Source organism: Syngnathus acus, chromosome 6 (genome assembly GCF_901709675.1).
Source record: "Syngnathus acus chromosome 6, fSynAcu1.2, whole genome shotgun sequence".
Taxonomy (NCBI): domain Eukaryota; kingdom Metazoa; phylum Chordata; class Actinopteri; order Syngnathiformes; family Syngnathidae; genus Syngnathus; species Syngnathus acus.
In genome coordinates this window covers 10,563,870-10,580,099 of record NC_051092.1, presented here as the reverse complement: position 1 = coordinate 10,580,099, position 16,230 = coordinate 10,563,870, and the positions used below count along the sequence as shown (strand labels likewise).

Here is a 16,230-nt window from a genome sequence, read left to right as displayed (position 1 = left end):
AGTCACTGATTCGAAGAGAGCAGATAAACATGATTTTAATGACGAATGATTAGCTCTACTTCTGGGAGTTTAGTTTAATGAGTATATAAGCAGCAACCTGATATGCATAACACTCCCTGGCAAAGGCACACTTGCATATGCATGTTTCATTTCTAGTTCTAGCTCTCTCTACTGGGTTCCTTTATTTGCTACGTTGCTTAAAGCTTGCCTAAAAAGATATGTGAACCTGTGCATATTCAGTTTAATTTTGAACGTTATTTTGATTACATATTTGTTATTTGTGTTTAATTCAAGGCAGTGGACCTTTATCTCAGTGAAGATATTATTGCACGTTTTATTCAACAATTGATTCCAATTTCCTTTGTTTAGTTCAGCCTCCCTCTGCCTCTCATTTTGTGCACATTTTGAGATCATTCCTTGGCCAGGTCCTCTTCTCTAATCGAATAACTCTTTTTAGTTCTGCTGTTGCCAACTCACAACATGTAAAATGGCCCGCTGTCCAAGTTTTGTATTTCAGAAAGCACGTTTCTTTGATTTACAGAAATGCCGCAGGAAAGAGGCAATGGTCTCACTAAGGAAAGTGTCAACAAGCCAAACAAGATAAAGACAGCCAATACCAATCTGCACTCAAACAGCCACTCAAACAGCATTTTTGTTCCATCCAAAGCAAATCAAAACCAAATGCTCACTGAGCCTTTATAGCACTTTTATTGCTGCAGAAATGCAGCGCATTAAAAAACAGAAAAACCAAACCACTCTGTCATCTAGTAAAACTGATACCAAACTGTTGCGTTTTGGTGAAGACCACATAAAATCACTGGCACCCTTAGTTAATTGTAGCATCAGGTAAAACAAATGCAGCATGTACGGCAACTAGTGGCTCCAATAAAATGACATGAGATTGAAAACCAGGTGGACGCTGTTTAGAAAGCGTGATGAGTAACTGCTTTAAATATTTGCAGTTTTTTTCCTACACTCACACGCACACTTCAGTGTTGGAAAAAAGTCACTTCAAATGGGATACTCAATTGCATCAGTTTTTCCTCATATTAAGTGTCCATTTAGACAAATTTCAACAGATGAAAACACTCTTGTGTTATTTCTAAATTCCGCAGCTTAAAAGATTTTACAAAAAATAATAAAAATATGCATAGACACTTACTGGCCACCACATTTGGTACAACCGCACAATTTTATTTTATATGGGTCTAGATAAATTACACTGTGCTGTGTTTACGCTTTCTTTCCATGCGAGAGCTGTAAACCACTACAAACAACATTCACAATAAGAGTTAAAAAGACACAAATTCTAACCAGATGCATTTGGAAGCTATTTAGACAATTTGGCTCAAATAAGCTCATTCGTCATTGCCAATAGTCATCACACAAAGCAACGGCCAATTCTTCACTTTTACACCATAAGTTTATTCAAAGATAAAAATCTTGCATGTTCATCAGTCACTATCATTGCGTTTTGCTTTAATTTGTTACATACAGCATTATACATAGTGTAAGTAAGTTCAGATGAAGCATGCAAGTGTGACCTGCATACTTCAGTGTGCAACTGTTTATGCAATATCAATGTTTACATTCTGCATACGTGAGAAGAGGTCAGCAAATATCATTTGAAGGGTCACAGTGGGAAACTTGCCAGTGACAAATTCCCTTGTTAACTGTGGAAGAGAAAAGCACTCTGATAATAACAGTAAAGGCCTTGCATTTTTACCATGCTACAAAAAAAATCTAGTATTAAAAAAAACTTCAAGATGCATTTGTGATGGTTTTTGTATATGTCTGTACGCAAAGTCACCGATTAGGCTGTCTGTCACACAAGTTGGAAGTTCCAATAAAAATGATCAAAATACAAAATGCAAGCGACTATTTGGAACATTAAAATGTTACCGCTGTAATTTATTCTTAGTAAATGAAGGAAAAACGTAACTAGCGCTAAATTCAGTCAACATTGTATTAGATTTATTCCATTGCAGTTCTCTTGTTCTCTTTTTTCTTAATCTACCTAGGCCAATGTTTAAGGTCAAATGAGACTGTATTTGCTCAAGCAGACACTGAATAACAGTACACTGACTACTTACACACTGCTTGTCACTTTTTCACCCATTCACTGTAGTTGTACGTATTTAGCGGCCCCTTCCTGTACTTCCCTCTTGACTCTTTTGTTCAAGTGTAGCTGGGGCCTCCCAATGACATGATGGCTTGTTCCTGTAAAACTAATAATGACTGAGATTTGTGCGGGCTTAGCATTCTTTCACCCCTTCACGGCTTGCCACTGGGAACGGAACAAGGGGAGGGGTAGAAGGGTCCGAGTGAGGTTTGCTTAACACACGTTTGTGAAAAAGAAAGAAAATGCAAAAGGTCAGTTTAAAAAAAAGCTAATGTCACAAAGTGGTCAGTTTCATTTTCCAGAAGCACAACGGATGCACTACTGCAGGATCACCGAGTTGAGCGTATGAAAACTCCTCTGCTGCTTTCCCAGCCACACTCTCGTAAATCGTCCTCTCCCGGAGATGCAGGCACCGGCGTCCGCCGAGGGGGTCAGCAAAGCTCACCAGCAACATGTGTAAATCTAAACTGCAAACTATGAAACACTTTTCACATATTCTTGACCTAGAAATCCACATAAGGATCCCCAGATGTGGGAGGAGATGAAACGAAAGGGCAAAGGGGGAGGCCTCACTGGGACTCCCCTCTCGCTGGGACATGTGCGCACAGTGTGCCAGCAGACAACTCTGATGCACAGACAGCTGCCATTTCTCTCTTCTCCCTCTTATGTTTCTCTCCTGCACCGCCCCCCCCCCCTCCCTCTTCTCTCAACTACGTATTCCCTTTCCTTCAGTCTACTGCTGGCCCGCACTTTTCCTCAGGCGAATATAAAGGCAGGTCCTGTTGGAGAGCGCTTGTGTAATCTTGGCTGCACATGAGCACCGGGGTCTCTTTGCCTGATTCAGCTGCAAAAGCTCACACGGATGAGCTCTCGCAGCTCGGTGGACAACGTTGAGAGAAGGAAGAAGGAGCACCTCTAAGGACAAAGTTGGAATTAAGGTACTGGAACTTTACGCGCACCATGATGGGATCTCTGCTGCTGCTGCTGCTGTCCCTGTTGGTGCTCTCCACAGGAAGTGATAGCAGAAGAATCAGGAAAAGAGGACTGAACCAAAAGGTGGGATTAATGATGTCACCTTCACAGCCTCACAATGATTCAACTCAAACAGGTGTGAGTTAGAAGGGACTCCATTTATTATTTTTGCTTGCGGAGGGAGGTGAAAGCTCCCGGTGATACAGCACAACGGCTGCTCTGTTACAAAGCATAGGATGAGGTGAAAGGTCATCAAAGTTGGATGGCTATTTTATTTTTATTCTTGTTTGGCAGTTCAATGTTATGTGTGATTTAAATGATAGGTTAATGAATAAACAGGTGTACCATTAGATATTTTATATGATGCTTTATGAAAAATACCGGAGACTGATTACTAAATTACTTAACAGGAACTCTACATTTCATTCCTGTGGCTGGGCAGAATTAGTGGAGCACAATTATTTGTACCCCGTAGCCACGGTGGGAAAAACTAACCATAAAACCCGAAATGTGATTGTATGTATTCATCATCAAGTTCCATCCAGTTTTAGTCTGTTCCATTGACTCTAGTCTGTAAGGAACTGAAATGTTCAGGTGTGACTGCTTAACAGTTGTGGGAACGTGTTCCACCACGGGTGTCACTGGACAAGAGATTTATGATGAAGTTTGATTTTGTAGCAAGAAAAATGGACACAGACTGTGTGCGTGCGTGTGTGTTTGTGTGTGTGCGTGTGTGTGTAGGGACAGAGCGGGCCCCTGCTTGTTAAGTCAGCTCAGTGTGGCTGAGTGATCAAAAGTTCAGTGTAGCGTGATGCCTTGTCATCCTCTTGTGCTTCAATGTTCTCACTTTCTGACCAGTTGAGGATATTGTCGGCTCTTCCTCTTCCTTTGATTAAGCTGGTAACCATTCCACCTCTCCTTAAAAATACTTTCTCTCCTACCCTCGGGCCGTGTGCTTCTTTTACGCTCACACGGCGTGCCCATCTTAGTTTATGGAATGGGCTCAAAGTTCGGACTCCAGCCTCAAAGCTGCTCCAATTGGAACGTGCTGAGATGGCTGTTTGCAGGCAATTTGCCTCTTTTCTTTTCATCTCTATCAGTCTCTTTCAGTCTGTCATTTCTTTCAAAACCACCCCCATACTCCATACTAAGTCATACTACAGCCAAATCCAGTTCCAATGCATTTTATGAAGGCAGAGGAGGTATTTGTTCAGCGACTTTTCCAATAGTTTTTCTTCTACACCTTCTTATATATGACATTTATGTAGTTGAAGTTAAGACTATATATTTGACTGCTTTTACAATTTCATATTAACAGTGGTCAACTTAGTTTTTACAAAAAAAATAAAGCAGGAGAGACATCTGAGAATGATGCCATTATACATTTGCCATTTTTGTGTGTTTGTTATTTTTACTTGATTTCTTCACTTCTTTTTACACTTGCAAACCTAATAATAGCCGATATAATCGGTCCAAAACTTTAAAGTAGTCAGGTCCTAATAATTCAAGCAGCAAACAAGCTAACATGAATAGGAAACTTGAGTTAAGACCACAATCTATTTCATAGTTGTTTTACTGTCATAAAACCTCAAGAGGGTCAGTATAGTTGGCTTTTTTTCTAATTGAAACGCTCCCTCTTGGTCATACTAAAGATGACGAGTTCAGCAAAGTACACCTCCATGTCTGCCTTCTTTCGATGGTATGACTCATTGTTTATTCATTATTTCATCATTGCCCATTTGACCTGGTGTCAGATAGTTTCTCTCACTTAAATTGTGTACATCACCTCCTCCCTTATCTAAACCTCTTGTGACCAAGGTCAAAGGTCAACAATAGCAGTTACTCAACATTGTCTCCGTGTTTGAAAGGGAGTGGAGCCAGACATGCCTGACAGACAGACTAAAGAGCTAATGGAAAAATAGATTCCATGTGACAATAAGTGGTAAGACAAGTAAATAGAAAAGCTTGTGTGTGATGTAAAGATTGAACACAAGATTTCCACCGCAGCGAGTTCTTTGAAAGTACCTGAACTTGCACACACATGCACATCATGAGACTCGTGCAGACACAACACAGTCGTCTGGCTCACACCTGCATGGGCACTGGTGATGTGCATTCCAGTTCTTTTAGGTGAACTGAATCTTTAGAATCGGTTCACTCAAAAGATTCGTTCAAACGAATCGTTCAATGGATCGAACGGGAAAGTCAGGATTCGTTCCGTCTAGTGTGGGCTCTTGAGTGAACGATTCGTTCTAAAGGACGAATCTTTTCAGTGAACGAGAGTGAACGAAACACTTCCTAAAGTGATTCGTTCTTTTTTCAGTTAATATGACTTCAACCAATAGGTGTCGGTAATGCCCATTGAAGCTGGTGCCACCTCACCGTAAAACAAAACGAAGAAGAAAATGACGTAACTTCCCGTTTACGAACGAGTCGTGAATTGCATTTCCCGTTCACCAACGAACGAATCTGTGAGTGAACGAATCAGTGAGTGAGTGATTCCCATTTCCAGTTCATCGCGAGAACGGATCAGTGAGGGAATCCGGACTTTCCCGTTCGCGAACGAGTTAATGGGTGAACTGCCTTCCCGTGCATCAACGGATCAGTCAGTGAATGTGTTGCGTCTCCTGGCGTGAACTATGTAAACCAGAATGTAGATTTACGATTTGCCAAGGAAAGAAAGAACCACTTACTGAAACACCACTTCTTTTATGCACGTTTTCTCCAAGCTAACGGCTAACTTTATTGCATGAAGGGATGCGCCGTTATGCAACAACGGGGAGATTATGCTTCTCTTTGGGTAATCTTGATTTTATAACACTTGCAGTAGTTTTTAAATAACGTGTATGCATATATACGCCTAAATATTGTTATCCAATATATCTACTGCGATTTCACATTGGATTGCTGGTTTGAAATTTACTTTTAATATTATTATTTTTAATAAACATTTATGTTAAAACTTGTCTGGTGTTTTATTCCTTGTTTTTATATTCGCCAATTAAAACATAAAAATCAGACATTTGGTTATCTGCTTTATAAGACAATATGTGTAGGTACACCTCATGGACACTTCAATAGGTACACTACACGAGGTAAAAAAAAAAAAAAGAATAAATAAATAAAGGGTTAATTGCACAACAAACGCACACAAGTATTTTCTCGCACCTGGGATCGAACCAAAGTCTTACCGAGCAAGAGCCCGAGTCACTAACCAGTCAGCTATTTCAACCGGCAGCCTACAAATGGTTGCACTGTTTTGTACTAGTGATGTGCATTCCAGTTCTGAAAATCTAGAATCGGTTGTGTGTGTTTAACGAGGGTAACTTGGAAAACATATTGGAACGCGGCCTCGAGGACTAGCGCTTGAAACCTGTGACCTTTGACCATGATATTTCCCTAATAAAGTGGCCTGTTATTAGGTACACTTGAAAATGGCGGCGTACCTAATGGAGTGTCCGTGTGATTCCCTCGTTAAGCGCACCTGCGTGAAAAGTTTTAGCTCCTGCAGAACGTGAAAATTACCAAAATCTTTTCACGCAGGTGTGTTTAACGAGGGTAACTTGGAAAACATATTGGAACGCGGCCCCGAGGACTAGAGCTTGACACCTGTGAACTTTGACCATGATATTTCCCTAATAAAGTGGCCTGTTATTAGGTACACTTGAAAATGGCGGTGTACCTAATGGAGTGTCCGTGTGATTCCCTCGTTAAGTGCACCTGCGTGAAAAGTTTTAGCTCCTGCGGAACGTGAAAGGAGCTAAAACTTTTCACGCAGGTGCGCTTAACGAGGGTCACTTGGAAAACATGTTGGAACGCGGCCCCGAGGACTAGAGCTTGACACCTGTGAACTTTGACCATGATATTTCCCTAATAAAGTGGCCTGTTATTAGGGACACTTGAAAATGGCGGTGTACCTAATGGAGTGTCCGTGTGATTCCCTCGTTAAGCGCACCTGCGTGAAAAGTTTTAGCTCCTGCGGAACGTGAAAGGAGCTAAAACTTTTCACGCAGGTGCGCTTAACGAGGGTCACTTGGAAAACATGTTGGAACGCGGCCCCGAGGACTAGAGCTTGACACCTGTGAACTTTGACCATGATATTTCCCTAATAAAGTGGCCTGTTATTAGGTACACTTGAAAATGGCGGTGTACCTAATGGAGTGTCCGTGTGATTCCCTCGTTAGGTGCACCTGCGTGAAAAGTTTTAGCTCCTGCGGAACGTGAAAGGAGCTAAAACTTTTCACGCAGGTGCGCTTAACGAGGGTCACTTGGAAAACATGTTGGAACGCGGCCCCGAAGACTAGAGCTTGACACCTGTGAACTTTGACCATGATATTTCCCTAATAAAGTGGCCTGTTATTAGGGACACTTGAAAATGGCGGTGTACCTAATGGAGTGTCCGTGTGATTCCCTCGTTAAGCGCACCTGCGTGAAAAGTTTTAGCTCCTGCGGAACGTGAAAGGAGCTAAAACTTTTCACGCAGGTGCGCTTAACGAGGGTCACTTGGAAAACATGTTGGAACGCGGCCCCGAGGACTAGAGCTTGACACCTGTGAACTTTGACCATGATATTTCCCTAATAAAGTGGCCTGTTATTAGGTACACTTGAAAATGGCGGTGTACCTAATGGAGTGTCCGTGTGATTCCCTCGTTAGGTGCACCTGCGTGAAAAGTTTTAGCTCCTGCGGAACGTGAAAGGAGCTAAAACTTTTCACGCAGGTGCGCTTAACGAGGGTCACTTGGAAAACATGTTGGAACGCGGCCCCGAGGACTAGAGCTTGACACCTGTGAACTTTGACCATGATATTTCCCTAATAAAGTGGCCTGTTATTAGGTACACTTGAAAATGGCGGTGTACCTAATGGAGTGTCCGTGTGATTCCCTCGTTAGGTGCACCTGCGTGAAAAGTTTTAGCTCCTGCGGAACGTGAAAGGAGCTAAAACTTTTCACGCAGGTGCGCTTAACGAGGGTCACTTGGAAAACATGTTGGAACGCGGCCCCGAGGACTAGAGCTTGACACCTGTGAACTTTGACCATGATATTTCCCTAATAAAGTGGCCTGTTATAAGGGACACTTGAAAATGGCGGTGTACCTAATGGAGTGTCCGTGTGATTCCCTCGTTAAGCGCACCTGCGTGAAAAGTTTTAGCTCCTGTAGAACGTGAAAATGACCAAAATCTTTTCACGCAGGTGTGTTTAACGAGGGTAACTTGGAAAACATGTTGGAATGCGGCCCTTCGAGGACTGCAGGTCGGCACCCCTGGTTTAAGTGAAAAGTGCCACACCCGCCCTCACCCCCACTGTCTGATTGGCTGTTTGATCTGTGACGTCACACGGACACTCCTTTAGGTACGCCGCCATTTTCAAGCGTACCTAAAAACAGGCCAGTTCATTAGGGAAAAATCATGGCCAAAGCTGAACTGAAAGTGAAAAGTGACACACCCGCCCTCACCCCCACCTCCTGATTGGCTGGTTGATCTGTGACATCACACGGACACTCCTTTAGGTACGCCGCCATTTTCAAGCGTACCTAAAAACAGGCCAGTTCATTAGGGAAAAATCATGGCCAAAGCTGAACTGAAAGTGAAAAGTGCCACACCCGCCCTCACCCCCACCTCCTGATTGGCTGGTTGATCTGTGACGTCACACGGACACTCCATTAGGTACACCACCATTTTCAGGTGTACCTAATAACTTTATGCATTTTTTGTACGTGTCAAGAATGTGTATTTGACTACTTGCTCTTTATTTTGGGGGACACCAACACATATTACATAACGTAAAACACATATACATATTGTCATATAAAGCAGTTAACCAAATGTCAAATTTTGGTTTTCATGCCCAAAAAAATAAAAACAAGGAATAAAACACGAGACAAGTTTTAACAGGTTTTTAATGTTTATTAAAACAATAATAATAATAATAAAAGTAAATTTCAAACCAGCAATTTAATGTGAAATTGCAGTAGATATACATACACATATTGTTATATAAAGCAGTTAACCAAATTTCAGATTTTGATGTTTTAATTGGCGAATATAAAAACAAGGAATAAAACACCAGACAAGTTTTAACATAAATGTTTATTAAAAATAATAATATTAAAAGTAAATTTCAAACCAGCAATCCAATGTGAAATTGCAGTAGATATATTGGATAACAATATTTAGGCGTATATATGCATACACGTTATTTAAAAACTACTATAAGTGTTAATCAAGATTACCCAAAGAGAAGCATAATCTCCCCGTTGTTGCATAACGGCGCATCCCTTCATACAATAAAGTGAGCCGTTATCTTGGAGAAAACACGCATAAAAGAAGTGGTGTTTCAGTGAGTGGTTCTTTCTTTCCTTGGTAAATCGTAAATCTACATTCTGGTTTACATAGTCCACGCCAGGAGGGAGACGCAACACGTTAAGTGACTGATCCGTTGATGCACGGGAAGGAAGGCAGTTGACCCATTGACTCGTTCGCGAACGGGAAAGTCCTGATTCGTTCCCTCACTGATCCGTTCTCGCGATGAACTGGAAATGCAAACCACTCACTGACTGACTCGTTCACTTACGGAACAGATCCGTTCAGTTGATGAACAGGAAATGCAATTCACGACTCGTTCGTGAACGGGAAGTTACGTCATTTTCTTCTTCGTTTTGTTTTACGGCGAGGTGGCACCCGCTTTAATGCGCATTACCGACACCTACTGGTTGAAGTTATATGAACTGAAAACAGAACGAATCACTTTAGGAAGTGTTTCGTTCACTGAAAAGATACGTTCTTTTGAACGAATCGTTCACTCACGAGCCAACACTAATGGGCACGTCTGCATGCACGAAGGGGGGACGCTTCTAACACAACCCTTTGCAGTATCATGAAGTGTATTTGATGTGGAAGGATCGTCTTCTGACAGCCAGCAGCTCTGCAGACAGTCACAAATATATGCTTACCTTGGCCTGGGCCCTCTGGGAAAAGAAACTTGCATCCGGGAAGAATTTCAGCATTTATGAAAAGGAATATTATGCTATGCTATAGGCAGATGGAAGGATGTATGGAAGGATTCTTTTGCAAGACTAGGCAAATTGCAAAACATTGACTGCATTTACCGTACATGAAATTGAGTGGAGCTGCAGAAAATGAGGCCTGACAACCCAAGAGCTAACCAGATGTCTGCTGTGGGCAATGGCACTTGGAAGACATGTTCTTTCCTGTCCACGCAAGAGTGGGTTTGACTGTGACCTTGGTCTTTAGAGGCTATGGCATTCAAACATTGTGTGTTAGTGTGTGCATTCGCATGCAAAGCCAACCCTATATTTATTTTTTATATTTAAAATAAGGACATGTTAGCCAAACTTGTAAGCAACTAGTCAGACATCTCCAAGCAACTTGATGTTCCTGTGACTACAGTTGCACAGATTTTGTTTAGTAATTAAATAATAGCTAACCTCCTGGATGTAGCCACAGGATTGAAGAGATGGATTATCCAAATGGTAACAAAGAGCCCAGAAAAACTGCCAAAGGAATTAGACATTAGCCTATTCCAAATGACTTTGAGCAAAAGGCTGACTGCAATGTGGACTGGTCGTTGGCCAGCTACTCACACATTTGCAGGGTCAGAGTGGAAACAACCCACCCACCCTGCCTGCATTAAAATCAGGCAAATGTACCATGATGATGTTGAATAAAGATGGAGTACGCTGTGTATGAAACCCATACATCATGTCAGACAGGAAGGAAATATCCTACATCTTGATGGAGAATTTTGCAGGAGCAATTGGGATGTGATCGGATACAAGATAATGGGTAGTTACACTATTATCCAGTCCCAGTCGACTTTGTGCTCCTTGTGCACGAGTTTAACTGTACTAAAGTTGGTTATTGTATGTAATATTCTAGATATATTACAAACAGAAAACAAAATATATTGACTTTTTGTAAAAAGACGACAAACAACGATAAGCAAGAAAGATTTCAACTGTGTCTCACAAAGTAATACAACGTAATAATTAGCACATTTTGAAAGTCCCTTCCAACTTCACATAATGTGAATCAAGCACTCAAATAGCAATCAGCCCACTTAGCTAAATGCTGCCAGAATGAACTAATTTGTGTCTAACACACATTCTCAGTGTGTGATGGCACTTTCCGTGCCAAACGTGGTTGGCTTTTATTTTCCGAGCTGAATTGCAAGCATGTTTGTCTACGCTGCCAAAAAAAAAAAAAAATCCCATCACAGTTTGAGGCATTGTGTGCAGCCTACATAGGCTGATTACTGATTTAGGACAGAGTTCACAGAAGGATCCAAAGAAATTGATAATGCAATGAGACACAAATTGAATTACTTTGATTTCTGCTTATCAAAAGGAAACCAAAAGAAAAAAAGTTTTCAGTCTACCATCACATAAACCACACAGACAACCACGACCGTTAGCATAGCAGAAAGACCATGAAACCTGTGGATATGAGGAATATTATTTTCCCACGGTATGGTTCACTCATTTTGCCACAGCACAACTCACCATTGACACTTCTCCACCGACAATTAACACTTTTTGGACATGTGGCTTATAATACCATAAAATAACCGATACGCTGCTTCTCTTGTTATATTGTGGCTGTCGTGAGTTGTGCAGTCAACCCTATAAAATAATATGGCGCCATGAGGTTATTCCAAAGCAAAAATGAGAAAAAGGGATTTTAGGAACAATGACCTTACCCCGGAAAAGGAATTCAAGCCTCAAATAACAGAATCCAAGTTTTCACAACATCAAACCACAGACACAATGGCTGTGATGCACATTCCATCACGTTAGCACACAAGAGCAGATGTCAGCAGCAGTGTGTGCATTCCTGGCTGCATGCAATTGTCCACGCAGGCCTCGAAAATTTATGTTTGTCGAAGTCTGACGTGAGGTTGCTTGCCTGCGGGTTTTGTGGCCTACTTTTTGTTCACTCTCAGATGCACCATGGGAATGTGTGTGCGTGTTCCAACTGTAAACTACCTTCCCAATCCAGGTCAAGACATTTAGAAGGCAGCGTGCAGTCTGTACTAAAGCCAAATCTTAGAACACAGTGATTGATGGGTCAGGACCCAAAAGTGGGTCGTGGGAACATTTTAGGTGGGTAGTAAAAATGTGTAGCATAGCAAAATAGTGTGTATTTAGATAATTCCGGTCTTATATGCACATATATATATATATTTTTTATTTTCAACGCAATGCTGCAAAATGTTAGATACCAAGTTAAACATTAATGTTTACAATTGTTACAACAATTGTTGGTACACTGAAAGTCACTTTCAACATGTAAGCACATGTTCATGTTTTTAAAGGGTACTGTTGAAAGAGAAATATTTTGTACAACAAGGCCCGCATCTCTGTATTATATACGGGTCCTCGGGTGACAAGAGTTCAGAATCAACGCGAGAGGACACTTTGCTGCTCTCTAGCGGCCGACTTTGCAAAGACAAATTCACCAACTTATTTTCTGGGCTCCTAGGACTACGAGCATCCCAACCACCCGCAATCCACACAGCACCAGAAGAATGACCGCTGCCCACCACCCCCTCAGATGCTCCCAGAAAGGGCCTGTGAGGTGCCAGGCTGCCGTTCAGACTCAGAGTGTGAGCGCCACAAACGCTGCTGCTACAACGGCTGCATCTACGCCTGCCTGGAGTCTGTTCAGCCCCCACCAGGTCTGTGGAACCAACAAATGCAATCCTTCATCAATGTTTATAACTGCTTCTGTGTCTTTGTCATCACGAGTAGTCCTTGACTGGCTCGTGCAGCCCAAGCCTAGGTGGTTGGGGGGCAACGGCTGGCTACTGGATGGTCCTGAGGAGGTGCTGCAGGGTGAGTGTGCAGTTACTGGAATCATTGCAATGTCAACCTGCAAGTTCACCGTGAAATCAAAACCATTAACCAACAAGTGCAGGGCTTCACTAAATGTTAAACATTGAATAACTGCTGCCTTTGTATGAACAGTAACTACCTAGAACAGTGGTTTTCACATTCTTTACCAAAAATATTCAACGAGTGCCATCATCATGACCGACAATAAAATACAGTAGCACTGTATCATTACAAGGCCCAAATGCTTATCCACCCTTTGCTGAAAATGTTTCATTCCCTTATGCTGCACATGCACTAACGATGAATATGTATTTTTAATGAGCAGCCGAGGCGTGCAGTACAACAGAAGATGGCGATGAACCTCTCCACTGTCCCACTGGATACGAGTGCCACATCATCAACCCAGGAAACCCCGCCACTGGCATCCCTAACCGGGGACAGTGCATCAAGCAACGTGCCAACTCTGGTAGAACTTCATTAACTCTTGGACATACTGTATTCTTCATTTGAATCTAGAGCTTCATATTACCGAAACTAATAATCACCAGAGTTAAAAAAGGACCAAATGCTTATGATAGAAACAAAAGCTGATGACATCCCGGATTGGCAATCGTGAGCAGTGCTATATAAAGTCCTTAGTCCATTTTTGCTGCATTCATTTTGGCTCAATTAAAGCATTTTTCAGTCTTCGCATGCATTGATTAAGTGCTGCGATATAACTTTGTTACCTCTTTTTCGTTGAAGATGGACGCGGTCTAAGACACAAATTTTTCAAGGACTACAAGGACTACTTAGGTAAGTGTGGTAATAAGACCAAATGGTAGCACACAACCATCATGACTAAGTCTGAAGCATTAACAGTCCACCTGACCTGATACTTTTTCCTTGCAGGTACCAGTACAAACAATGCAGTGGGCTATGAGAAGCATCACAAGCACCTGGGATAAGCAACACCTAGTACTCTTTTTTTTTTTCTCTTATGCTCTTGCTTTCAAACTACACTTTCCTTTTTATGTTGTAAGTTCTCAAATTAAACAACCCCAACACTTGCACTGGTGTTAAAGCTGCTTTTCACCACACATCAGTCAGAAGAGAGTAAAAGCTACTACCTCTTCTCGTCTCTACACTCCACAAAGCCCTAATCTCAGGCATGCTACTATCTGACAGCCAAAGAAAGTTGGTGCTTTTCGACATTATGTATCATCTCGGAGTAAAGGTAAAGTAGAGAAGTTGTGAGGGTATCAATGCTGCTTACCAAATATCTCAAGTAGTAATTCTATTACCATATATTTCGTCTTTCTTCCATAACTGATCAAGAACCATCCCTATTTGGAAATTTTCCTCCACTCTACCTTCTAGACTGCATAGGTGTCCAACTCAAGGCCTGGGGGCCAGATCTGGCACACAACAACATTTTATGTGGCCCCCAGTAGCAACTCAATGTTTTTGCAGGTTGTGCGTGCGTGCGTATAACAAATCCATCTTCCTGGCAAGGTTAAAGTTTTAAGGCTGGTCAATTGGGAAAAAAGGAAGACCATCTGGTTCTAGAGGATTCTCTCTCTCTCTCTTTCTCTGAAGGCCAAATTTCCTGCCCTGAAAGCTGGAATGTTTCACGGACAAACTGAACATTTCCATATGTGGTAGTTAAAACTTAAGATTTTCAGATTCAATATTTTAGCAACAAATGTGCCACAAATAATACACGCCATAGCAATTTGATTTGTAGACTTGCATGGCTTCACCGGTGCAACGCTATCGACCAAGAAAACATGCAATTTTACGTCATTGATGCTGCTCAATATTTTTCTGCCTGCAATAACTAACAGCAGAATAAGCTGTTTTCCACCATTAATGCACAAAACAAGATGAATGTGTTGAACAAAAGCCGTAACATTGACTCTGTGGTGCTGTCTTGTTTTTAGTAAATAAAACATAATATGTGAAATAAGAGAGCAATGTGTCAAGTTTTTAAGGAGACACTGCATAAATCACACATTTTTCTTTCTTTATTCTTTTCTTCATTTCTTCATTCAACATTAGGTTTCGTTTGAATTGGACACAGACAGGTATTAATATAACAATATTTATGTAATTGTGAGGTGAGGAACTGCACTGCGCAATAATCTCTCCACGTCTAACATTTTATGCTATCTTTTCAACTTCATTTTATGTACATCAGGGGGGAAAAAGTGACATTTTCATCCGACACAACCCAACTCCAGCCTTTTTAGATATGGTTACTTAGTTAAGATTTTTTTATGTGTTTGCCCCAGTGGTGTTACCGTAACACAAAGGCTGCAACAAAACACACTTTTAATTTAGTCTCCAATGACTCCAGTTTATACAATTTATAAATTCAAGTCTACATGTGTCCACTAGATGTCAGTGTAATTTAAAGTAGATCTACTGAACCGCCAAGAATCCTCACACAACAACTTGTACATTATTTCATGTCATCCCTGTAAAGTTTTATTTTGTTAAATGGGGGTGGGATGATGACTTTTGCTTCAGGACTGGCTTGCAAGATGGAATTCTGCAGCTGCAGCCCATGTCATGTTTGTATGTGCTGGTACTTTATGCATTGGCATCACCCTTGTGAAGATCCCTCAGATTTCAGTCAAGTGAAACAAAGTGAGACAATTTCAAGGCTGAGGAAAACATCTGCAAGTACGTTGTGTTAAATACCTGACAAGATTGGGACTCTTTTTTTTAAGTTGGAAAATGAGATGGATACTGACTTTAAACATCATTTTAACAGAGGAATGACTATCAAAGGGTTTGATGGTGAGCAGTTCACACGAGTAAAACGTGACAACCAACAAACTTTTCACCTACTGTATGTAATGAAGGCCTTGTATGGAAGTTCAAAGATGTTAATGAAAACAAGTCCATGCAGTCCTGTACTATGTGCACAAAGTACACTTGGCCTTGTAGGGATTGTGCATCTTTTATTCTGATGAACCTCTGACCCTGATAAGGTTTCACACCACATCTTTGTCTCTTGAATAAAATACAGCTATTAGTGAGAGCACTCAGCTCTTCTGGGCAATATGCTTATATCAATATCCCCGAGTAGAGTATTGGTGTTGATACGATCATTTCATCCACTATTTGGTTCAAGTGTGCTTATTCTCATTTCAACACATTATTCATGCACCCTAGTTTTGCATGCCTTCCGCAACAGAACAGCCTGGGGCTTGCTGTTGGGGAGCTGTCACATGGCTCGGGCATCACTGCACGTGAGTCTCCATGTGGTAGCATAGCAGCATCCTTTGAGATCTCAATCG

At 41.5% G+C, this 16,230-nt stretch overlaps 1 protein-coding gene across 1 annotated transcript; it reads left to right on the top strand.

Moving 5' to 3' along the window:
* Positions 1-2,754: 2,754 nt before the first annotated feature.
* wfdc1 (WAP four-disulfide core domain 1) lies at positions 2,755-14,893 on the top strand. Its single transcript, XM_037255038.1, has 6 exons — positions 2,755-3,178; positions 12,591-12,786; positions 12,860-12,943; positions 13,269-13,409; positions 13,688-13,738; positions 13,835-14,893. The coding sequence occupies exons 1-6, from the start codon at positions 3,083-3,085 to the stop codon at positions 13,888-13,890; spliced, it is 624 nt and encodes a 207-aa protein (XP_037110933.1). The 5' UTR covers positions 2,755-3,082; the 3' UTR covers positions 13,891-14,893.
* Positions 14,894-16,230: the final 1,337 nt, after the last annotated feature.

Excerpts from the sequence above, each read along its gene's own strand:
- wfdc1 (XM_037255038.1), top strand. The coding sequence starts at position 3,083 with ATGATGGGATCTCTGCTGCTGCTGCTGCTGTCCCTGTTGGTGCTCTCC. Across the intron at positions 12,787-12,859 it reads GTCTGTTCAGCCCCCACCAG|TCCTTGACTGGCTCGTGCAG; the intron begins GTCTGTGGAACC and ends CATCACGAGTAG. Across the intron at positions 13,410-13,687 it reads CAAGCAACGTGCCAACTCTG|ATGGACGCGGTCTAAGACAC; the intron begins GTAGAACTTCAT and ends TTTTCGTTGAAG.